This window comes from Perna viridis, chromosome 8 (assembly GCF_037379345.1).
Source record: "Perna viridis isolate PV_CMFRI_1.1 ecotype Kerala chromosome 8, ASM3737934v1, whole genome shotgun sequence".
Lineage (NCBI taxonomy): Eukaryota > Metazoa > Mollusca > Bivalvia > Mytilida > Mytilidae > Perna > Perna viridis.
In genome coordinates, this window is record NC_142452.1 from 27686032 (window position 1) to 27712258 (window position 26227).

The 26227-nt window shown below is 32.1% G+C and overlaps 1 protein-coding gene across 1 annotated transcript; it reads right to left on the bottom strand.

Moving 5' to 3' along the window:
- Window positions 1-814: 814 nt before the first annotated feature.
- Window positions 815-24458, bottom strand: LOC148610063 (uncharacterized). The gene is given in 16 exon segments (XM_088542061.1): window positions 815-1752; window positions 2966-3230; window positions 6352-6678; window positions 7598-7957; window positions 9689-10024; window positions 13525-13815; window positions 14234-14311; window positions 14643-15011; window positions 15432-15773; window positions 16548-16847; window positions 17032-17310; window positions 17603-17692; window positions 19629-19955; window positions 21920-22219; window positions 23329-24114; window positions 24117-24458. Coding segments are annotated over 16 exon segments (5082 nt in total). The 5' UTR covers window positions 24325-24458; the 3' UTR covers window positions 815-1328.
- Window positions 24459-26227: the final 1769 nt, after the last annotated feature.

Here is a 26227-nt window from a genome sequence, read left to right on the forward strand (position 1 = left end):
AAGTACTGGTGCACAATACAAAATATCTAAAAACTTGATGTCATGTTTTTTTAATATATATATCTATAGCATATTTGAAAATATATATATTATTCATTTAAAATATCACTCCGAAAGTTTTTGTAACCAAATCCATAATATCAAGTAACTTTTTTTTTTCATATTAAAAAATTCTGAATTCCCTTTACTTCATAAATTGTTAAATCCAATGCTATCTTTATGATCCTTTTAACTCAATAAAGTTTTAAGAATATACTAACAGACTCTATGCAGATCATGTTTGAACTACCAATACTAGTGTTTAAATTAATCCTTTCCGTCTTTCCATCCTGCATGAGACTGCGCAAAAAGTCTATTAATATGATTCATAATGAACATTTTTGGGTTTGGTAAAAAAGTAAGAAGATGTACAATTTTTTGCAAATAATTTAAAAATTAACAATGACATTTTCCCCATAAATAATGCAAAGTGCAGCCAACGTTTTAATAGTTTTAAACATTTTTGAATTATTCATTTTAGGTCTGAAAAAAACATTCAATCATTTTTTTTAATCAAGAGTTAAAAAATAATTGCTTATTGATTTATGAATAAAGCATAACTACCATCACATATTTTCTTTAAAATGTACTGGACTTGGTTTAATCAAAATTGATAACAATTCTACTCCTACGGTAAATTGTTGATTTCCCTCAAAAGAATTTAGGTAACATAATCTGGGAGTGTATTTCTTTTATTTTATTCGTCTGGAGATTGCCGTGTAGAATTCATACTTATTATAACATTTTATTTGATAATGCTGAGTATTCAATGAAATAATGTTCAATAACATTTATTCGTGTATTATTAAATAGTTAACAAAAAAGTGTGATTTCTGTTTGTCGTTTACAGTAAACGTTGACTACTAAAATTCAATACTGATTTCGTAGGTAAAATATGTAACAGTGATGAACCTTTGATGTACCCAAATGTGAGTGGTTCGTCAATATAAGAATTAAAATAAGGGACCACCCAAGCGGTCAAAATGATCCTAATATTACAAATTTTCGAACAAATATTCCTCTGCCTATTACAATCTAACAGATTAAAAATGACAATATGGCATAAAACGATTGTCTTTAGTAGTTATTCTGAATAATGTTGACATAATACAAGACTAGATAAATCTACACGGTTTATAACACATTTAAATTAATTTGTATGTGAGATTCCGTTGGCGTTTTGAAATTTACCTCACTTTAAATTCCCTTTATCACAAGCTTTAGTGTAACTGAGCTGTTGAACGGATACAAGTAACGTGATAACGCGTGTTTGACCTGAATACCTTGGCTTAAACTTCAAGTTTTTTTACAACAAAAACCTCTGCGACATGTAAATAATTTTCCAGATTTAGAAACGATTTCATTCTGTATGGAATTGGTAAGTCCTCAATCCTTGACGAAATTTCGGCTCCTTTTGATGCGATTTGAAGTGCCTCTCTTAAAACAGGCAAGCAGTAACTGCCAAGGGTTTGAACACACTTGTTTTTCGCCAATGCATGTATTAAGACTTCGTAAAAGTCTACCATTCTCGCATCAATGTCTAGCCTTTCCAACCATTGATTATTAATGCACATTTGGGACAATTGCAAGCTTTGTAAATCTAATTCTGGAAGCCACTCTTCCTGCTGAAGTTTCCAGCCGCACTTTATGAGGTTCGCTGTAGCCATTAGAAACCCATTTGTTATTAGTACATTAAGAGCAGAATCTGAATACCTGAAAGAAAGAGTTCAATATTAAAAGTTTTTATCGCATCTCCATTCGTTTTATGCATCTATAAATTAATATTACTTGCTTGAACGTATAGTTGAATTAATGCACACAAAATTACCGATTGACCACTAGAAACATAGAAAAAAAACAATATACAGGGTCCCTAAATGATCCCTTTTTTTTTTTTTTAATCAAACAAACCATGCAAAGAAAAAAAAGTGATGCAAAATTTAAAGTATACACGTATCCATTATTTGTGCCGTTAAAATGTCACTTAGGGAACTAAAACATTACAATAATCAAATCAAAAATTAGAAGAACTTCTTTTTAAATTTTTCAAACTGTTATGAGTGGAAGACATATGGAGAGTTGTATAGATTATACATTACATAAAAAAAACATTATACGCTACGTAAACAACAGGCGTCAGTTTCACAAAAAGTCGTAAGTGTGAAAATGATCGTAAGTAATGACGTCATAAACTAAAATAGCATTGTGACGTCATGATTTAAGATCAATTTCACACTTACGACTTTTTGTGAAACCGACACCAGTCGCGGAAATTAAAATGTTTTACGACGATACTACATACAATATGATTGATTGAAGGTCACATGAAAGTTCAGCGTTATTAAGAAGGTTGTAAAGTTCGGCGTTATTTAGAAGCATTGTTGATTTCGTATAACTTAACTTGGTATTTAATCAAAGCGCAAACAATAGCTAATAATCAATCGATGGCGTTGACAGTATTGGTTGTGATTTAACAATAGTAGGGTTAAGTGAATTATTACATTTTGCTTTGTTCTTGTTTGTTGTTGTTGTTGTTGTTGTCGTTTTTTTTTTTTTTTTGTTTTTTTTTTTTTTTTTGTATATTTTTAAAAAGAATAAAAGGACTTTCCATTGTTTGTTCGAATATTGGATATAAATGACTTTGGGAAGTTGTTTTACATGTATCTTATATTCTAACCAACGATTGAAAACAATGTTTACTACATGTGTATATGTTAATGATAGAATAATAACCATTCGAACGTATAGCTTTCCTAAAGTGTTAAAACCTTGCATGAAAATGTTATTCACAATAATTTTCAGAAAATTCGTTTTTTTATTCGTTTCATTTATCATTTGAGAAGAAATGTAAATGGTGGTAAATATTACTTGAAAAAAACGGGAAAAGTAATGCCTTTTAGTAACAGCGCTAAAGTAATCTTATTACCCATGAGGAACGAATTCTTCCGTGTTCTTTGTAGGTTGTAAATCTGATCCTCCTTGTATCATCTTGTTAAAAAGCGTTAAATCAACTGTGATCACCAACTCGCTGTCTTCTGATGCCAATGCATTAGGTGCTATTTGAAGATTCATCTTGTCTCTTAAAAGAGAGTTTACGTAAACATCCAATGGACGTTGACCTGTTGAAGATACGCTGTTTAGACTCGCTCCATTTTCTATCAAAAGCCTAACTATATCATCTCTATTCTTTTCTGCAAAGACGGTAAAATATCAAATTGATGGCACGGTAAGAAAATGACGGATGAGTTCTCTTTAAATACAGGAAATACTAGACATAAATATTCTATTGTAGTGGACTTATTATTTGTCTGAAACTGGATTTTATAGCCTGAGATACTAGTATTTTAATACTAAAATTCGTTTGATAAATGCATCAATTGTTCACACTTCAATATATTTTCCTTTATTATTCTTCATGTCAATTTGCTGGATTTTCATTGGTTCAGTACGAAGGTAATATTCTGCTCTATCTCATGTTAAGAGGATGATTTTTTCAAACTGGTTCCGGTATATATCAGGTACCAGTTCGATTTTAGTTAGTTTTGCGTTTGGTGAAACAAATTTGCGATAGATCAATAAGTCAAATCCAGAAGACATAACGATGCCAGGTCTTATATGGACCTCATATTACATTGTCAAATTAAACGGGATTTGGATTGGAACTGAAAAATATTTTTCTTATGAGTATTTTTGTTAAATTTCCATACACTGAATTCTTGATTTGCTTTTTTCAGGGGAAGGGTGTTGTAGTTGTTAAGTTCTGCCTTGTTAAGACCTACATTTACAGTCGGATTGAATATCTATGTACTTGGAAAAAAGGAAACAATATTTAAAAAAAAACTTAAGTCAAATACACGCAAAACTGATTATTAGGGTTTAAATGTGCGATAAAATTCCCAACTTTTTTGTTATGTGTGCAAGAAATTGAAATTTGAAAGGTGGAATGGGAACTCAAAATCAATAACTTAAATAACAGTATCATATTTTGATTGTTGCAAATTGTCAGTGAATTAATAGCAGCGAACAAAAGTATTGAAGCGATTGGTCATGTGACAATACGTGAAGGGAGTGTGATTTTGTTTGGTTTCTTATTTGATCAATGATGATAGTAGTCTCGCAATGGTAAATGACAAAGTCTTTTGATAATATCTGGGTTCTTCCAAGTTCTGAAAATTTTATTATCAACTACTTTAGTATTCACCTTTAGATTTATTATTTATATATAAGGAGATTGTTTTTTTAGTTTGTAACTGAGTTTGGTATCATCCAGACCTGGCCATTGTGTAGTAAGCAATATGTCTATACACTATGATGAAAATTTGACAGAAAATATATTAGTCATGGCAATGAAAACCATTTGATATTTCAATGGGTTGTAACAATATATTTAAGATATGTATACCTAATTTACATTTTAAAGAAGTAAGGAGGCTAATTTTAGACGTGAATTTTGTGTGTGTATGTAATTTCAAGATATTGGACTATAATTCCGAAAACTTTGTGAAAGGCTGTGTTTCGAAATGTTCTAGAAGTAGATGCACAACCCTAACTACATTTATATTTTCTGTAAAAAATGAAATACAAAGGATAAACGTCATAACGGATAAAAATAGAACGTTCCCATCACAGTGTGAAAATTATTGCAATGGATAAAACATTGTCACAAAACTTACCCAATTCTAATTTAAATATTTATTTCTGATGCCATACTTAAATGAAATCGGATGTTCAATATCATTTTAGCGAAACAAAATGTGTCATATTTTCATTCACATGCACTACATGTGTGCATGAGACATAGCGTCGCCGATAAATCATCAAAATATGAACATTCTACTAAAACAATAGCCAACATTTTCGAAGTTCTAGAATTATAGAGTGGTAAATGGCCTTTTAAAACATTTTTTGCTAAATTCTTTTGATCATGTAATGGAAATTTTTCTTTTTATATGCTACTCAGCGAGTGTTTTTAGAAAAAAAAAACATATGACGCTTACCCTTTTGGTGCACCGGGTACCAGGTTTCCGTAGAATTCGGGTTGCTCATGCGATTGTTATTTTGGTTATTTCAAGTTCTATGTTGAGTGTGTCTATTTTCTCTGTCTTATTTTTCGAAATATATAAATATGTTTTTGTAAATGCTGCTCGAATCTTGGTTACACTTTTAGATATTTTATACAGTATGAGTTGTTAAATGAAATGTATTTGCTGATACAGTATAATTAATATGTCCGGATGTCAGTGTTGTAGACAGAACTTAACATGTACATTTGTGTTAAGTTTTTTTAAGCAAAAAGACATAGGTCGGTGGTAATTCAAGGCTGTATTTTATTTATGAAAAAGGAAAAACATATAAACGAATATATATAGTTTTGGAGCCTAAGGTCCATCATCATTTTTTAGGGAAAAGAAGGATGTTATAACGTAATTTTATAGTATTCAAAGTACACATTTGTTTAGGGAAATCATTTGCAGACTTGCTAGCTAGTTTTTGAAGGTTGTAGTTTTATAGGAGAACAATGTTATTCTAAAATAAAAAAAAAGTTTCTTGTCTTTATAAAACTTTGGCGAAAAGACAAAAGTGAAATCAGAAATTTTACAGTATATACAAATTTGCAATGTAGATTTTTAAAAATTCAAAGGAAAAGACACGATAAAGACATATAAGGTATAGAACTGTACATGTCCTTTTTTATTTTAGGGGGTGCTAGTTAGACACAACCACTGTAAATGAAATGTTTTTATGAAAGCATTAAGCAAATTGATTTTTTGCTCAACTGTTTTCATAAGTTATATGCATGCTCATATAAGAATTTCATTATATACTGAACTCAAATAAATTTATATATGAGTTCACGTTCTTTTTCCTATTTTGAAATGTTGAAAATATTTTGACAAACTTCATATTTGTAAGATGAAAGAGTAATCAAGGGATTTTCATTCATTCTATCAGAAATTAAAAGAATCTAATTCGAGTCCAAAGACCACGCATGGAAAACAGACACACACAGCAAAACAAAAACCATAGAATAACCAAAACAATGCACACAAAGTAAAAAAATTAATGAGTTACTCAACTAAAAATTGGGAGTATGAACCAGGCACATCTTATTGTCGTGTGCTTTTACGATAAAGTTAAATTATTTGACTTCAATGATATACAAATGTATGCCTTTATTTGAATGCTGTTTCATTTCTATGACAAGCTGTATAACATTAGAGACAAACCACAGGCGGAAAAATTAATTTTTACTCTTGGCTATTTAAGAATTGTATATATATGATGCACTCTTTTTGTTTAGTATGAACTTACCCCTTTTTAAAGCAAGTAGTAAAGGTAAATCCCCTTTTTGGCTCTCTCTTGATGGGTTCACTCCTGAATTTAGTAATACACCTACTGTTGATACAAGTCCAAGTGCAACAGCTTCATGGAGGGGATAACATTCATCTTTTTCAGATATGACTAAGGCGCCCTCTGATGCAAAACGCTCCACTACCTTCCCAATTTGTGCATCCGGGAACTTGCTTTTTATTACACAAATTAAAGGATAGTCGCCGTCCTCGTTTTTCTTCATTAAACATCCTCCTGCCTTCTTAAAATTCGTCACAAACTGTACTGCTTCGTCTACTAGCATTGATTCTATTTTCAATAAAATACATTTAATGGCACACTTTCTTTCAAGTTACTTATTTTTTTTCTAAATGTCGTTAAAGTATTTTATTTATTTATTTAATTTTTTTTGGGTATTAGAAACTCTTTCTTTTTCCTTTGCTTTGGTATTTGAAACTCTTTCTTTCTCTCTTTTTTACGTAATATTTGTACATACTTTATTTGCCCTGTTAATAGATTTTCTATTAAATGTCTTTAAAAATAGACACTGTGACACATATATTACATATTTTATCTATGTCACTACATTTTACCGTATATCAATAAACAAAAACAAAAACAAATAGTTAATTAAAAACTAACAAAATTTAATGAATAGAAGTCTTATTTTGATTTGTCCGTTTTGGAAATGGCTAGAATACCGACTTAATTCTGTTTCATTTCTAACAAATACAACATATCTTTTTCAATGAAAATCAATTTAATATTTAAATGACAGTGCAACTCGGCAGTTTTTTATTGAAAAGCAGCGGACATTCACCTTACCGATTGTCATGATCCATGCTTCAAAGTTGAATGAAGTGCGAGTTGCTCATTTACTTTCGTTTCTATATGACTGTTAATTTTGTAAATACTGGTCTTTGATGTGTGTGTGTGTGTGTGTGTGGTTTTTTTTTCGGCTTATAAAAGGGGCTGAATTGAGGAGCGAAGGACAACATGAACCCTAGTTTGTTTATGCTTTATTTGTATTGTTTTGTTTTGTTGTTTTGTTTTGTTTTTTGGGTTTTGTGGGGGTTTTTTTTGTTTTTTTTGTTTTTTTTTTGTTCTATTTGTCCCTTGTTTGTTCGTTACACTTGTATATTTTTCGTTTTTTTTTTAAATTACATTTATAAAGTAGTGCCTCATTAATAATACCCACATTTGATCTCTCTGTGTAAAACGAACTTACCTCCATTCCAGCAAATGTGTAGTACTGTATTGCCTTTGTAGCAATGAACATGGTTTACATTTGGAACATGTGGAAGTAAACCGTTCATAGCGCTGAAATCTCCTTTTGCTGATGACTTTTTAAATACTCCATTGATAAAAGAATTTAAAGGTGTCAATGGCGAATCGTCATACTTTTCATGAATGTTAATGTACTTGTTTGAATTTGACAAAAGTTTTACAGTGACTTTCTCCAACAAATTGAACAACCGTGCTTGCTTAGATATAACCCACTTCAAAAACGCGTGGACAAAATCTTCCTGATAATGTTCTTTTTTGTCTTTTGTCAACAAATGAAGTATTTGTAAACCATCCGATAAACCTGCAATTTGACGAAATCTAAATAGTCAAAAAAATTAAACGTCATACAAGTATGTTCAATAAATTGTCAATACAACCTTAATTTTGACAAATTTTGTTTTTTTTATTAATAACCATATACCTTGTTCACACTGGTTAACAGTTGGCTAACAAAGAATACTGATTGTTTTAGGCAAAGAAATTTCTGTCAATATTTAGTCTATTTAATGTTTTAAAATTATACAAATGTATATATGTTACAAGACATATTTTTCTTAATCTCAATGTCTTAAACTATAAAACAATTTTGTCCAGAAATTATTTTCTTAAACATCTGTAACTATCAGCAGTAAACCAGCCGTATTCTGAATTTGAAAAAAAATCCGTTTTAAAGTATAAAAGACAAAGAACAATCGTAAAACACAAAACCAATAAAGAAATACAAAAATAACGAACATTACGAAACATACAAAACCTGGGGGAGCAATCGGGTTCTCAAAAGAACTGGAGGAACAATCGGGTTTTTGGAATAAATAAAGAATCAATCAGGTTTTTGGAAAGTCTGGAGGAACAATCGGGTTCTTGGAAAATCTGGAGGAATAATCGGGTTAAGTTTAAACATATGTGTTTTGTCGAAAGAGTAATCAAGGCAACCAAGGTTATAGCAGTACTCAAAATAATGTAATCCAGGTACAAAGACCAGACATGGAAAACAGACATACACAACAAAGAACATATAGTAACTAAAATCATACATACAAAGTAACAAAAGCAAATGAGCAACTCGGACTCCACTAAAAACTGGCGTCCTCTGCTTTTCTAGAACCACCTGCCCAGTTGCTCATAAAAAGTCGAATCCGGGGTAGACAAACGAGAAAAGGAAAACTATGACCCTTTGAATAATCAGTTTTCACGGTGCAGATAGATAAACCGTAACGTTCCACGAGTTCATGATGACGACCATAAAACTTCTTTAGTGATGACTTCAATCTTGTTCCAGGAGCCTTTTTGTTAGAGTTCTAGCGCGATACAAAAATTCTGTGTAGTTTCGGCAAGCTCTGGCATAACGTATGAGTTGTGATATGAACACCATACGCAGGTGCCGAAGGGATGTTGCCACAGATGAAAGGAAAGTTGACAATTCTGAATGAACAGTCATCACGTTTGTCGTAAAGTTTGGTCAATAGTTTTTCGAATAACGTACAAAAGGAATAAGACACTAGTACATTTTACCTATAAAGTATTTTTCAGTTAAAGAAAAATACAATAATCGTATTTGCATGCGCATACAGAAGTATATATATATTTTTTTTAAATTAAATCATATGAAACTGAGGATGAAAAGGAAAAAACATTTTTGAAGGTTAAATATGAACAAAAAATGATAAACAAAATGTAACATATGTGATTTTGTGTAATTGTGTGTCTCTTCAACAGAAGTCATGGAAACAATCGGGTTCTCTAAAAACCTGAAAACAAAATAGGGTTCTCGGAAACCTGTAGGAATAATCGGGTTTTCAAAAAAAACTGGAGAAACAATCGGGTTCTTGGAAAACCTTGAGAAACAATCGGATTCTTGGAAAAACTGCGGGAACAACCGTGCTGCTGGGAAAATTGTAGGATCATCGGGATCTCGGACAAACTAGAGGAACAATCGGGTTCTAGGAAATCTTCGAGGAACAGGGAAGTTCATGGAAAACCTCTAGTAAAATCGATACTATCACACAATGTGCTATGTGTCATTTGTTCCTACCTAATCGCAAACATCTTTCTAAAGCCTTAGTTTTGTAATTTCCGATATCAGCTGCATCTGGGTGTGCAGTGATCATAAGCATGGCAGTCTCAAACTGGCCTCTTTCTAATGCCATCAATAGTGGGAAATCACCAGATTCGCCTTTGAGGTTGATATCGACCTTTTCTGCACCAGAGTTCAAGAGGACTGTAACCATATCACACATTTCCCACCTACTGTCAAACTCTAAGGTCAATGTCAAGGGTGTTTTTCCAGCTGTGGTCATGTGGTTCACTGACGCACCAGCTTCTATCAAAACATTAACTATTTCCATGGGGATATTCTTATTATGTTTTGCTGAAAAGAGAGTTACCATGATTAAAGATTATGTTTTTTTTCTAATAATGTAAATACGGATGTGTCACCTGAATTCTGAAATAAAAATTGCATTTAATGGCACATGGATATAAAAGTTCATCAGCCATATACACCCTGAATAACTCCTTTCTCTTTCTATCCTCAACTGCCCTCCAGCGTTCTGCTTTACGATGAGTTAAAAAATTAAAATGTTTAGTAATAGTTTATGGCATTTTAAAAACGAAACCTACCCAAATACCAAACGGTGATTTTATTCAAAAATGACTATGAACCCTTGAACTGTATAACTCGTAAATTTTAATTAGATTTGATAGAGTTCCACACAAAAAAACTTTTGAAAAAATGACAAATTTCAGATTTTAAAAATTCGTTCATTTCTGATTTTTGCAATGCTTCAAATAATTGCTTAAAATCGAGTTTTATTTACTTTAATTATAATATCCGTCAAATCTTACATCGTTTTGAACAAGATATAAAAAAAAACATTTTCATATATCAACTTTTCAATCTTATTCCATGACATGTTGTTTAAAATCATTAACTAAAACTACATCTTTCCATTTTTCCATAAACGATACACTGCAATACTATAGAATTTATTTAAGTCTTGACAAATGTGTTTATAAACACAAAGAAGAGAATTGTTGAATAGCCCTGGTCACATATTTTAGGCGTACACTTGCATTTAAATCAATTGCTAGCCTTAACTTGCTTCAACATCTACACATGAATTTTTCTAAAATATCCCGCATGCACGATACCGAAATGCACGCTAGACGCTCACCAAACGCACGATTAACGAGCACTTCTATCGTGCGTTTAAACGAGCGCATGTGCGTTTATTGTGCGTTTATTTTGCGTTTGAACGAAAGCAAAATAATGTGTAAACGCACGGTAAACGATGCACGAACGTTAAATGGTTAACGTGAACGTTTTAATACGGCTAAATTATATATCGATGGAAAGCGTATTTCAACCTGTATTGAAATATCGATGTCATACACCTCGATTGTGGTCATGCCTCTAACAAATTGGAATCAAAGGTCAATCATTATTTTTGAGAAAATATGTTGTATCATTTTTGTATGCCTTACTTCCTTAAGCTGCTGAGAAAAAATGCAACCTTTTTACATCAGCTCAAGTTCCATCTCATACAATAATTGATAGCTATATTTAAGAAAAACAAGCAAATGATGCCGTGCGCAGCAGTTTTTGGTCAAATTTTAGCAGTCCGAAATGAAAGGCTGATCTTGACATTTTAGGTATCGAAAAGTAAATATATGAAAGTAAATATTTAAAAGGCATATTCTGAAATTATTTTTAATATCTAACATTTGCAGTAAAATATCGAATTTTCTATTTAAAAAGCAGCTTTCAGAGAGTCATTTCTCCATTAGTTCAAAAACAATTTCCCGTTTGGTCCATTGTGTGAATATTTCGTATATTTGGAAAGATAAGCATATCATACTTAAAAAAAACTGTTTAGTATATCGTGTTTTATATAACCTTCTCAGTTTTTGATAACATTTGAGAATAAAAACGGGAATATCATTAACTCAAAAGAACACCACTTAACCTGTCTATAATTTCTTGTTGTCCTGGCTACAACGAAAACTCTCAGTTTGATGAGAAATGGAAAGCATGTATTAATTTCAAAAAGACAATACCAATAATGCAATAAATGCAAAATAAAATGCAATAAAATTAGCAGAAAAAAAGACTTCGTTATTCGCAAAAAAAATATTTAATTGCACATAACGAAACATTGCATTATGTATCCTAATTTATTTAGTCTTAGTTCGTTTTTGACTCCATATCGCCGATATTCGTCATGCCAAAAGAAAGAAACAAAATGACTCATTTTTTATTGTCTAGCGGTACAAGGTTTTTAAAAGGTCGTGCAATGCGACAAAAACGTCGCCTCTAAGACACTTTTGTCTGACCAGTTTATTAGCTATTGAATTGGAACACTTTCTTAAAACAAGCATGATCCTCATTGGTTGATAGCTTTGGTGGAAGTGCACTTGGTTTAATATCATGCTTTGAACATCCAAAGTCGAGAGTGGATGTGCTTGAAGCTAGAGTGTTGACACTCATGATATATATGTTGAGAATTTAATTTATTATTAGACCTTGGTGGTCAGCAGATAATATTTAGACCTTGGTGGTCAGTAGAAAATCTTTACACCTTGGTGGTCAGTAGAAAAAATTTAGATCTTGGTGGTCAGAAATAAAAAAGGTTGGCAATCTTCGTGGTCAGAAATATGGAATTTGAAGACTTTTGTAGTCTAAATTTCGAATGTTTTTAGACTGTAATGATTAGAACTCGAAATTGAAGAATTAGTTTATAAGGTTGGCCAACTTAAATTTTATATCTTGTTACAGTTTGAGGCCTAAATGTTCATTGAATATGGTGAACTCTTACATGTGTACGTTTATTGTTTTAATTTGGGAATAATGAGAATGATAATAATTGTCACAATCACGTTTGCATACATGCCACGTAGCGCGAACGTGTCGCTGGTCCAGTGTCATTGTTGGAAAAAAATTAGGACCATCCTTTGACAGTTTTTGTTTTTAATGTTGAATGGTTCAATAGATTTTATTATTTTAATCCGGTGGTGATTTCGTGAAGTTGTATGTAAAATGAGGGATGTACCATGTTACAGTAGGATTGTCTAAACTTTTTATTGCACAACTAGTTATAAATAAATATGCGTATTTTTAGAAGGCGTGCCCTATTTGTCTGTTCAACAGGTAAACGGTAGGCTGAATATATAATATGATATGGATTTGCTTGAGACTCTGTTAAATACGGTTGTAATTAATGTTCATGCACACGTGTAATAAATTCGATATAACTTGGTTTCAGATGATGTTGTTAGTTGTACTCAAAAGACGCCATTCGTAGAAGGAATTGTTTTTTAATATAAGGATATTTAAGTAATAGGACCAAAATGAACTACAAACTGGCCTATCAAGAAATAGGGTCTGAGTGTACATTGTTTTGTTTTCTTACATCTTTTTTACTTAATTCATTAGTTCAACATATAATTCCTTACTCAGCAACATTATTTCCACACAAACATGGTCTGCATTCAGAACTCCAAAAGATACTTCAATAAGTTACAGCGACCATATAAGTAAAGATGATTCTTTGCTATAACAGTCTTGTGCAGATTTGATGTGCATTTTTTCCACTCTGACGTTACACATGTGCATAGAGCATAAAAAATTGCGTAGGACAATTTCTGCGCAGGTCTGATAGCTCATTGTTGAATAAGTGGTTTGTAATTTATATACCAGCAGTTAAGAAATAAAATTAATATTATTTTGCTACAAAGCTTATATCAAAAGTGAGTTTTACTGGATTAGTTGCCCGGGTAATCAAAAACTTGTTCAATTTTTTTTCGGAGCTATAATGATAAGTTTTCGATTACGTAAAACGCAATTACAAGATCTTTTTTATCAAAACGTACCTAAAACAGCTGTTAATGCAGTATTGCCAGTTTTGTCAACTTGATTTATGTTAGCCCCAGCCTTTAACAGAATTCTAATTGCGTCAATTCTACTTTGGGTTGCTGCCAAGACCAATGGTACCTTTTCACCACAGTTTACATTTGACTCTTTTGTAATAAGACTTGGCAGTATCATATCAACTATGTTCTCATCATGATTTTCGAGTAGACTGTATATAGGAGACTGTCCTATGGTATCGACAATATTAACATCCGCTCCAGCTTCAATGAGATGCTCAATGATGTTCTTATCTAAAATGATAAAATAAACATACTTCATAATTTGAAAGAAAAAAACTTTATAACATACTATCTAAACAAAACACAGCTTTACCGCTACAATTGACAATGTTTAAACAACTATACATCACAATTTTATGAAATACTCATTACATGTAACTGTATCTATGCGTATGAGTAATACAGATGAAATATAATAATCATTGTTTCACTGATAAAAAAAAACTAACATAAGATTAGGTCTATGTCTTCCCGGGCACCCTCAACAGGTGACATATTCATTGTTATATATATTAATCTGATTGATGATGCACTAAATTCAAATACGAAATTAAGGGTTAATCAAACGGGATTTTATTATTATTATTATTTTATTTTTAATAAAACATGATGGTGAAACAATTTGAAGATGAAATTACTTAATTTTTACCTATATTTTGTTTCGTCAGTTTATCATCCAGTATCTGATGCCTCATTGTAAGCCTGGTTAACTTTTTACATTCAAACCCTGAATAGTTTCGAAAATAAAAAGCTTGCTTGTCACTGTCATATGTACAACATAAAAGCTTTCAGAAACAAATTTGACATTTATAAATATCTGACTCTAGATCATGACCCAAAGTGTTGGTTACATAGAACATTAACGCTCTTAACAAATGAAAGAATATATATTATTTCGTGTTAAAGGAATGTGAACATTTTTTATGAGGAAAATCATCTTAAAATTAACAATTACTCGACATGAGCTTCAAAGTAAATAACAAATATTGTATTCGGAATATTTTCTAGCAATTCATATGATCGAATACAAATAACAACATTTTCATTAATTATAGTACCTTTTTCCATGTATAGATGCAGTGCTGTTTTTCCATCTTTTCTTTTATAATTCACGTTCGCTTTTGCATCAATCATTTGTGAAATGATTCCATGCATATCATGGATTGTTGCTGTCATTAACGGGGAATCTACACCGTCACCATAGGCATTTGGGTCTGCGCCATATTTAAGCAAGTATTTGATATTATCGACTAAGTCATTTTTTCCTGTATTCCTTATCTGCCTTCTTAATAGCTTTAAGTTGTATAGTTTTCTGGCCTCCCTCTTTATGTATCGCACAAGTGGTGTTTCTCCAGAGGCATTAATCGCGTTAATGTTTGCCTGTTTCTCTAGAAAAAGTGATATTGTTTCTCTGTCAAACTTTTGATCTAAAACAAAAATGTTAAAAAAATGAACTCCTTGCGTTGGCCCAACTATATACAAGTATGTCATAATATCAAATAGTTCAATTTGTTATAAGCCTGCTGCTTAGCTGGTTCTCTTATGGTAACATAAACTATTTTGTATAAGCTACCTCGTAACTGTTACGTCACTCAATGAATCCTAAATTTAATTAAATTTTGATTAATGATAGACTTTTAATTTGGATAGGTAGCTTTTTGAAGTTATCTAAAAGAATTACTTATAATTGACGACGAAATTTTGCTTGCAAAACATACTTCATGAAAACCAGGATGTTTAAAAAGCGTAAGCGTAAAATTATTTATATAAGAAATATTTGTTTGTCCTTCTCTTATATTCAGATTATCTCTTTTCAACAATGTCAAAATCCAATTTTTACAACCCACCCATACATAAATGCAGAACCGTATCTTTGTTTTCGTTTTCATGTGTAACATCTGACCCCATCGAAACAAGTTTTCTTGCCATTCTGAAGTAACCCTTGATCGCAGCAACCACAAGAGGAGAACTTCCTTCGTCTCCTATAACGTTTATGTTTTTACTGTGTTGTAGTAGGTATAGAATGTCATCCTCATGATTACAACTTTCTCTTAGAAGTGCAAAATGCAGAGGCGAATCGTTATCCACTGATCTCGACTCCGTTGACGCACCAAAATAAATAAGAAGTTTCAAAATAGCGTTTGGCTTATGCACGTCAGGTGAATCAGACGAGTCATCGGAAATAAATTCTGTTAAAGATAATAAGATATATAACAGTGGAAACCATTCCTGTCCAATAATCTTTAGTATCTGTGTACAAACAATTACAGACTAAAAGTCATGGTAACATAGCTACAAAATGGGATAAGTACATTATCATTTCTGTTTACAAAAAAAAATTCGTGATGTTAACTTTTCATAACTCATTTTGATAGAAATGTAACAACAGATTAAATCTAAGAATTTAATATATATATTTGTTTTTACATTTTGTTATTCCTGGATTTGTGTAGTCCATGAAATTCTCCGGTTTAGAATAGTTACTTCTTGTCTTGACCAGTATGGATTTCAATGTAAATAAATACCCCTAGCATCGCACATGATTCAAAAATGATTTTTTTCTGTACCTTTGGTTCCAAATTCCGAACTTAAAACGTATAGTTAAGTTATGTTATCTTGATCGACAATTCAACTACAGTCATAGACCGTTCAAAGATTTTTTTTCCGTCTCTATATACAGTAACAAAATAGAGCAGGTAAAAAATAAACAACATATACAATTAAAACAACCAATTAATCACAAGGAAATCTTTAATGTGAACAGTAACAAAACATTTGCATGATATTAGTCCCGCATACCATATTTATGTTTGGTCGAACTCTGTTACGGATTTGAATTATTCGTACACAGAAATGTTGGAGAAAATGCTTTTAAGTCATGATATATCATATCATGGGAACGCTCCCTTTAAACTTTAATAATTTGTACTGGAATCTGGATTACATCTTAGTACCATACAAACCTTCAATGTTCGGTTTACGTCGATGTGGTGTTTTAAAGTAAAAATGAAGGGCTGTTAGGTTGTACAAGCCTTTATGATTAACATTGGCCTTTGCATCCAGTAGGACTTTTGTTATTGCAGGATAGTCCATTCCGACTGCATAAATCAATGGTGAGTTAGCTCCAATATTTTCTAGATTCGGGTCACACCCATAACTCAGCAAAAGTTTGGTAAGCTCCAACAATGTTTTCTCGGGGAGTTCAGATTTTTTTAGCATTCTTGTAAGAATTGTCCTACATGTTGCATGGCAGGAGTCCTCTTCTGTATAATATTTACATGAAAGATCAAATCTTGAATATTTTAACGACTAACAACGATGTTTCTCTTAAAAACTTCATTACCACATTACAATAAAAATCATTAGGAGAAATAAAGCAAAAACAAAAAGAAAAGACATTATACCTTTAAAATGTTGGCAGAAGATATTATTTTGGTTTTTGGATACCTTTTCTGTCTTGATAAATGTGATTAGGATCGGCATTTCCAGTTAGTAAAATTTGAACAATATCTGTAAGTCCCATCATAACGGCATTCAAAAGTGGCGTCTTGAAACTGGTATCCACTGCATTAGCATCTCCGCCATGTTCTATGATCCATTTTACGGAATTCAGGTCTTGAAGTAAAATTGCAAGGTGTAAAGGTAAAACTCCGGATTTTGTCTCTTCGTTGACTTCTATCCCGTGTGTTAGAAATGATAGCAAAACCTTCTGTCCTTCTAGTTTCTCTGAATAAATATTAATTTAAATGCGTTTCTGGTATGCCTTTGTTAGGTTGAGAATACATTCCAAATATTTTCATCTTAGTACACACTGCCAAAATTCAAACACAGAGATATGAAACTTATTTTCCTCATATTAATCAAATAGGCACCATAGTAATTACATTATGTTTTAGATTTTTCGTAATCAAAAACTTCCGTTCACTCGAAAATCGAACAAAAATATTTTCAAATAATTATTCAAAATATTAATATAAACAAATATGTAAATACTAATTTCAGGGACATTACAACTTACCTATTTCACGTTCCGGTGTTTCCTCTTGGTCACTTAATGCAATTATGTCACATTGTGAACCCTGGTCCGGTTGCCGACTTAAATAGCTCTCTGGAACATAAAAACGAACAATTTAAAGTGAAGGATATACAAAGCAAAGTATTCAAGGTGCATATTTTTAGAAGAATTAAATTTTATGTTTGTATATTTCAGGTAATAATTTTTATTTCAGTATAACATAGTACTTGTATTTATATTATTTATTGTATTGTACATACTTGTATAATTAATACATGTTCATTTGATACTTATTTGTTTCAGCAGTAGACATTAGTTTCTATTAGTCATTTTTATTGGCCAGTGATCAAGGTCATTTTCTAACTTCGACGACTTTTTTTGTTCAGTATTTGTAATGTCTTCGAATTGTCGACATTGTTCGGTGTACTTATTATAATTTGCCAGTCGAGTTTGTAGATCATTTCTGTACTTTAGGTTTGAGGTTTACTTCAACATCTTTAACCTCACTTATAAGCATTTCGTCTGCGTAATTGTTCCGAATGGATATATTAGTTTAAAAGATATTTTTGCGCATGGAAAGTGCGTGTTACTGTGTTCGTGTAACATTAAACTTGGTTAAAATTTCCGTAAAAGCTCTTAGTTGATTTTCATCTTATTGAAACCGAAATAACAAAGATATTCCATAAAATTGTTTTAACCACAAAAACTATTTTTATCATCCAATCAGATGACAGAACTTTTTTTGAAGAAAGTTGCTCAATACAAGAAGAGCAAAGCACGTATGGACACACAGAAGACACACTCACAAGAAATCCACGCTGCATGTTACACAATCCCACGATACACGCACACGAAGCTAACAAAACACGCTGAAATGGGATCGGTCCACATTGCAGGAGGTGTTATAGTCCAGCAACAATAATGCAGCTCCCCGAAACGACTCACAGAAGAGTACCATCGAATACAATTTACAATTTACAATTGGGCAATATATTTCAGTTTAAAATTGTATAATGATGTAAGTAAGGTAAAAACAGTATGACAGTAGTAGTGGTAGTCTGGAATATTTTCTTAAAACTTGTTAAGCAGTTTTTGAACATCAAATAAGTGAGCGCTTTGTTTCTGATTTATTAGCCATTTAAAGGAATAAAATATTAATTACCGAAGTTAAGTTATGTTATACTTTCATTGTAGTGAACATAGTTTTAAGGCCATGAAAGCGAGAATATTTCTCACTGCTTAGCAACAATTAACCATTACTTTAATTGGTCATTAAAGAGCCTTATGTGTCTGTTATTATTGGCCGAGTGGTCTAGGGCGCTGGACTTTGTGCAGGCGGTGTTGCCATAGATGTCACAGCGGTACGAGTTCCAGTCCTGCGGAGGGAACGACCAACAATTTGCAACGCAAATTTGATATTTTTAACATCGTTGGGAATTTTTCAGACCTTTCTATACGTTTACATATCTTCCCTGTATCAATTTGACCCGATGGATCAGTGTAGCGAATAGAGTCGTCACATTCTAAAACGTTTATATATATTTTTTGAAACAATTCATTTGCATTACGCTGCTATTAAGTGTATATGTTTTTGGTCCACAATTATACATTGTTATTACAACATACATGTTACGTTAAGATACATGGAAGACGTTTCTTTTCGCATGCATTTGTGTAATATCGTTATATTTGTTTGTAAGCAAATGTTAAGAAAACGGGTGTATTAACGTTTTCTTTAATTGAAGCAACAAGCTAAATAAACCCGTCTGCGTTGGATGGAAAACATTGAATTTAATTCCTTTGACTTTTTTTATTCACAAATTGGACCTGATAGAATATATAAATGCAAATTCAAATGAGAGTCTAATATCCGTTTGTGATCCATCGCAATGGCACTACTATGGCGCAGTTAGATTTGCAAACATGGTAGCATTGAAGAATGTCGACAAGCATTTTTATTATAAGCTCATAAGTTTAAATCGTAAGTTTTAAATACTATTAGTTGATGAGTAAGTTTTTTAAACTTTACCTGAAAAAAATTCGAATGCATTTTTGTTGTCTTTATTCCTGTAGGTAATATTTGCACCTGCCTCTATCAGTGATTGGGCAAGTACCAGAAGTCCGTTTTCAATTGCAATCATCAACGAAGAGTTCGTGTCAATATATGTAGTATTTGGGTTGGCTCCTTTTTCAAGTAATTTCACGATTGCTTTTCCGATATTCTCCTTGTTTCCCGACCATATCTGTTTGACCAAAATATCAAGTGGATATTCGCCATCACTGTTTGATACAGAAAGCGGTGAATCTGCATTAACTAGTATATCAAATATGTTCTGCTTTGATCTAAATTCAGATCCTGAAATAATTTATTTTAAATTTTTAATGCCAGTATTATACTTCAAGTTATAATATAATATGTTAACTATGATTTAACTATATGTATAAACAGCAAGTTACATTAGATAATATAACATATTATGATATTAATAAATATATATGATATATGGTAGCGCATTCAAGTCTCCGCCTAAATTTCATTATTTCCACATAAATTAATTATGGCGCATTTTCATAAAACAAATATCGATTAGAACGTGCCGTTGTGACGTGCATCATGATATACTTTTGTAATTGATATATGAATTTGAAGTGCCTTTATTGGCCGGATCTTGCCGTCCCGAAATATTGACCTCCTCAGACAAACACAAAGAAACAACAATCTTTAGATTGTCCTATTTTTTTCCAAAAGATGACCTTGAAAGAACATTGTGTAAAAATGTAAGTCACAGAACTTCATTTCGAGATAATTAAGCCTAAATAAAGACAATTTTTTACAACTTAATAAATATATACTCGAATTCGTACCGCTGTGACATCTACGGCAACACCGCCTGCACAAAGTAGACCAAAAATGTGCATCGCAAACTTGACAGTTCTAAAATCGTTGGAAATTTTTGAGACCTTTCTATACGTTTACATATCTTCCCTGTATCAATTTGATCCGATGGAGCAGTGTAACAGTGTGAGACGTGTGTATATATATATATATATATATATATATATATATATATATATATATATATATATATATATATATATATACGAGTTCGAGTCCCGCGGAGGGAACGACCAAAAATTTGACAGTTCTACCATCGTTGGGAATTTTTCAGACCTTTAGTAATGTAGTAATGCTATGTTCCTCCCATGCTAAAACAAAACCATGCTGAAGTAGTCGACCGAAGTAGAAATATTGGCTCAGCTGAAGAAGGATAAATTGCCCGACCCTACCCGCCTCTCCCTATTTCCAGTGGCAATCGAAATTCGTCAACCCTATTATCCTTGTGTTCAATCCGATTATTCATTTCATTTTCCTTTCATCATCCATTTTATGTTCATTTTGCGGATATTGTTGAAATATTGCTGTTTATGTGTTAATCAATCAATCATTGTAGATTATGTAGAAAATTTCACATTCTTAAATACTATCAAAGGTTGGTACATATAGATACAATTTATTTAAAAAATTATAAAGAACACCTGTCTGACATGATTTCTTATTTCAAAAAAGAAAATTGTTACCACCGAAGTTTTTTTTATGTAATGTTAATAGAACTAAGATTTCCATTACATTTCTGTGGCAAATTATCTCCCGTAAAAAAAAAATTAAAAATGTTTGTAGTTTTACCATATATCGGTTTATGCCAACTCATCTTTGTGAATGATTTAAAGATGTTTTTTTGCATCTTTTCAAACAACATTTGCTCATTTAAAATACATACTTTAGGAGTGGACAGAAAAGAATGCTCCGTATAATAGATTTGACTTATATTAAACTGCTTAGGAGTTGAGCGAATATTTTGGGTTTTTTTTCCTTGATCAAGATCATATTTCAGTGTCTAATCAACTATAAGATAACTCACATCCGTCCTTAAATTTAAAATTAGTTGTACAATTTGATTGATAAGTGTTTTAAGACAGTACATAATATACCTTCTAAGTACCAAACTATCAATAAGAAATAATTAGTAAAAATCAGGGTAATTCTTAAAATTGATTGCACCCGCAGCCCTACAGACACATCATTTAACATTTAATAATTTCGTGCATCGATCGATATTGACCCAATTTTTTTTTCATATTATCCGGAAATCCTTATTAAATAGAAACTTGGACAGGCAAATTGTTTATTTCAAAGATATGACAAATACGATTTTTATTCTTTTGAAACATTTCTCTGTCAAAGTGGTGGTTTTTGATACTGCTTAATACTCACAGGGACTGCTACTCAACTATCTTAAATATAAAGAAATACATATCTACCTTGCTTGCAACAAACATGAATAGCCATATCCCCATCGCAATTAACGTGGTCTAAATTAGTTCCACCTGCAATTAAAGCGCTGACGATGTCCTCTTCATTTTTTCTCACAGCTGAGATCAACAATGAATCCATTCCCTTTGATTGAAGGTTAGGGTCTGCACCTGTAGACAGCAGATCTATGATCGTGTTCAATTTTCTTGGCATATTACTTTCCATTGCAAGAGCTAGTAATGATATGTTGCACTGTCTTTCAATATCTTTCGCTGCAACTCCACCTTTAAGGAAGGGCTCAAATTCGTCTAAGTTAAAATAAAAACGAAGACACTGATCTTAATTTGATTTGGCTTTCTATTTCAATAATTTGGGTTTTGAGTACTTCTTGAAAATAATTTATTATGTTATGATCTTCCTATATACGTATTTCAAATGCTTCTAATAAAAGATTTCTCCTTGAAACATCTGTACAGAATATCAAAGTGTGTAGTATATTTCTAATTTGATGACATAAAGTGATTCATGACTTGTAAATGTGTTGCATACTCGCATGCATCATACGGTATACATGTCTCGCTTTAGTATGGCTAATGTCCGGAGTAACCTTCACTGTCAGCAATATGGCAGACGAAAAAGCATTAAGTTCATATATAGGTTATCTCATGTATATTATAACTTTGTAATTCCATTCGTTTTGAAAAACGTCGTGCTTATTTATAGACATATTCGTTCGATCAATCCATACACAATGTTTCTCTCTGCTATTTTGTGACTGACAATGGTGTGTTTTGGTCATCGGCCTATCCCTAGTGTGGTAAGAATCATGTATTTTTTTTTCAATTGTCATTGGTGTGTTTTGTCATGTGGCAACCCTCCAGGAGGAAACGCGGTAAACTTTGATGTATATTTCATATGTTTAAGCTAAATTTAATTATCTTTACTAACTGTCTCAGAGAAAAATGTCTTCTGTTTTACTTTATTAAAAATAATCGAAAATGTGGTCATAAGTATTCTTTTAATCATGTTTCAAAGTAAGAAAGACAGACAGAAATGTTAATGTCAAATAACAAATGCTGATGCTGATTACTGACTCTTTGTATAAATGTAAGCAGGATTAAGCAACGTGAAAGCAATGAATTTATATTTTACATTTAACCCCTGTGCTCATTTATTATTTTTTAAATCAAAGTATCCTGTTGTTTTACCATTTATCGATAACGAACTGTCTGTGTCTTATTTCTTTTTGGTATTTTGGATTTGTGTGAAAGGTTTCAAAGTAATAGCATTTCAGCAAAACAAGGCCTTATGTTTAGTTTGGAAATTTTGTAGATATCGTTATCTTGTTCATGATAGTATATCTTTCGACTAGATGTATTCATACCAATGCACTCAAAGATAGAATTAATAAACTTACAAAAAGATGAGCAGTGTTCTAACATTGACTTGCCATCATATTTTGCGTTCACATCCGCACCAGCCCTCACAAAAGCTTCTATCACCGCCATATCATAATTTTTCATCGAATATAAAAGAACAGGTTGTCCATTGATAGTAACATTAGGGTCAACCCCTCGTTTCAAAAATGCTGGAATAAGGTCTGGACATTTGATCACACTATCTGGAAAGCAAGGTATCGGTCCAGATTTAGCGGTATATCCAACAAAATTAACGTCAGCTCCGTGTTCGAGCAACACGTTCGCATTTTCTGAAATCCTATTACTCAATGCCATAAAAAGAGGAGATTGATAAAGGATTGCCTCGTTTGGATTCGCGCCATGATTAAGTAGAACTTCAAGAGTCTTTGACGAACCCTGCTTCTGAGCTAAATACTGAATTGCAGTGAGTCCTCGCTCAAACCTTACAGATTTGAAAGTTGCCCCGCACTTGCAAAGAATTTCAACGCCAATGCTGTCTTGTTCATATATCAAAGTTTTAATAGCAGAGGGACTGCCTGGTATATGTTCGTTGATATTCAAATTACCATGATCTTGCAGAGCTTTTACAACCTCTTCAATGCCAGATTTTGCAGCATAATAAAAGGAATTTTGATATATGTAAGATTTCGGAGTTGGATAACTTCTTTTGGATAATGATTTCCAAAATGATACATCCGGGACATGCTTTAGGATGAATTTAACCATGTCAATGTTTCCCTTTTTACAAGCGATGTGCAAGATACTGAAACTCCCAGAATATTCCAATCAGCTCCAATGTAAAGTAGCTTCTGAAGCAGGTTTGTAGAATCTAATTCTATAGCGAAATGAATCATTCTTTTCCCTTTATATGTGAAGGCAATCATGTCGTTTCGGTTAGTTTCACATAGTTTAATCAGTTCGTCCACTTGTTTTTGTCTTATAGCCTGTTTTATAATTGCTTCTATTTCAATATGTTTTAAATATATTTTTCTCATGTCATTTCTGAAATGTGCTCACAGTAAGATATGATTACCAAGATGAAGAAAAATCCACTTATACTTCAGCAACACAAAATTAAATACTTGTTTTGCATAACGGACAACACTTCTTCTGTTTATCTATGAAATGATCTAGATTGTAGAGTTTTAAGTACAAGGTTATTGATATGACATACATATTATTAAATGTATACTCAACAATTTTCATATCACATTTTAAACGATGAATTGGTATATGGCCATTTATTATCAAGAAAAACTAGATATTTTATATACAAGACAAACCTTCTATCTTATACTCCGATGACAGATTTAAGATTAAGACCTGTCTTTATTTCCAGTTCCAACTGGACAAAAACATCATTTCCGTTAAACAGTTTTCTGGCGTATTTAACCCCTTTAGCCTTCCAGTTTTCGTTTTTGTCAGCATTTGTTAAAGATAGGAACAAAAAATAAGCACATAATAGACTTGGATCACCCTCTTGTCATCAATTGCTAGATTTACCCCAGTACTCTGTCATAATTCGAAATATCCGTCAATCAAACGTATGTGAGCCCGTTATTTTTTCGATAGTAAATTCATTGCAATACATTTGCTGTTCAACGTGTCATAGTTTTCCTTTCCTCTTTCGTTCTACCCCGAACTTGACTTTTTAAGAGCAACTCGGTGGGTGTTTCTAGAAAAGTAGATGACACTTTCCCTTCCGATGCACCTGGTCCATGCTCCCAGTGCTTGATGGAGTCTAAGTTGCTCATTTGCTTTTGTTACTTTGTATGTATTATTTCATTTACTTTATGTTCTTTGCTGTGTATGTCTGTTTTCCATGTCTGGTCTTTGTCCCTGGATTACTATCTTTCGATTACTGCTAGAACCTTGGTATCCTTGATTACTCTTTGACACGGATAGACTTTGTACCTTTTTTTGTCTTTGCGTAACTGTTATTGTCTTGTTTAAAAGTGGTTTTGTCATATTCTTGAAAACTAAAATAATATTTTTTTAATGTTTTGAAACTGTAAAAATATATTTAATTTATTAAAATTTAACAATAAAGTGATCACTAAAAATAATATTGAAATTCAAATCAAAACAAGTTGGCAACCTATTCGGATACACATTTCTGAAAAATTCCCAACGATGTTAGAATTCGTTGGGAATTTTTCAGACCCTTCTGTAAGTTTACGTTATCTTCCCTGTATCAATTTGATCCGATGGAGCAGTGTAGTGAATAGAGTCGTCACATTCTGAGACGTTGTATAATATTGATTTGTTGTGACATGCATCATTAATTTGATCCTCTATCCTACATAATAACACCTAGATGAACTGTCCCGTACTACCATACATCGCGTACTAAGTTACAGCTCTAGATTAATCCTACGAGGAGGAATGACCCGGCCAGCGAAAGCTATATTTTTATATAGCCTAGCTGGCCGAGTGGTCTAAGTTATAATTATAATTATAATAGGTTAAGTCTAATATCTAAGTGCAGATTGTTAGTATTTCTAAATTGCAAACGTCAATCTTGAATTCTCACCAATTAAATGTTGTGGTAGTCTGAAATTTGAAAGGTGAGCTATGGACCACGTTTCCTATCTCGATACCACCATTTCATTTTTATCGTTTCGTAATCAAGCCAAACCTCTTCGTCTCTAGCATGCCATTTTAAAATGAGACCTTTTTTTGTTACTGGTATCTGTTCTGATGTTTTACGTCAAAGTGAATAAAAATATTGTTCAATCGTCGTTGTCAATTCGTATGTTTAGATATTGTTTCTTGCTGGACTAATAATCTGGTCGGTTTCTGTTTTGACATAGGGCCATGTGAGCTATTGTCATTAAATGGCACCCGTCGTTGTTCACAATATTCCAAAATAGTTGAAATTGGAACTAAACTAGGGTT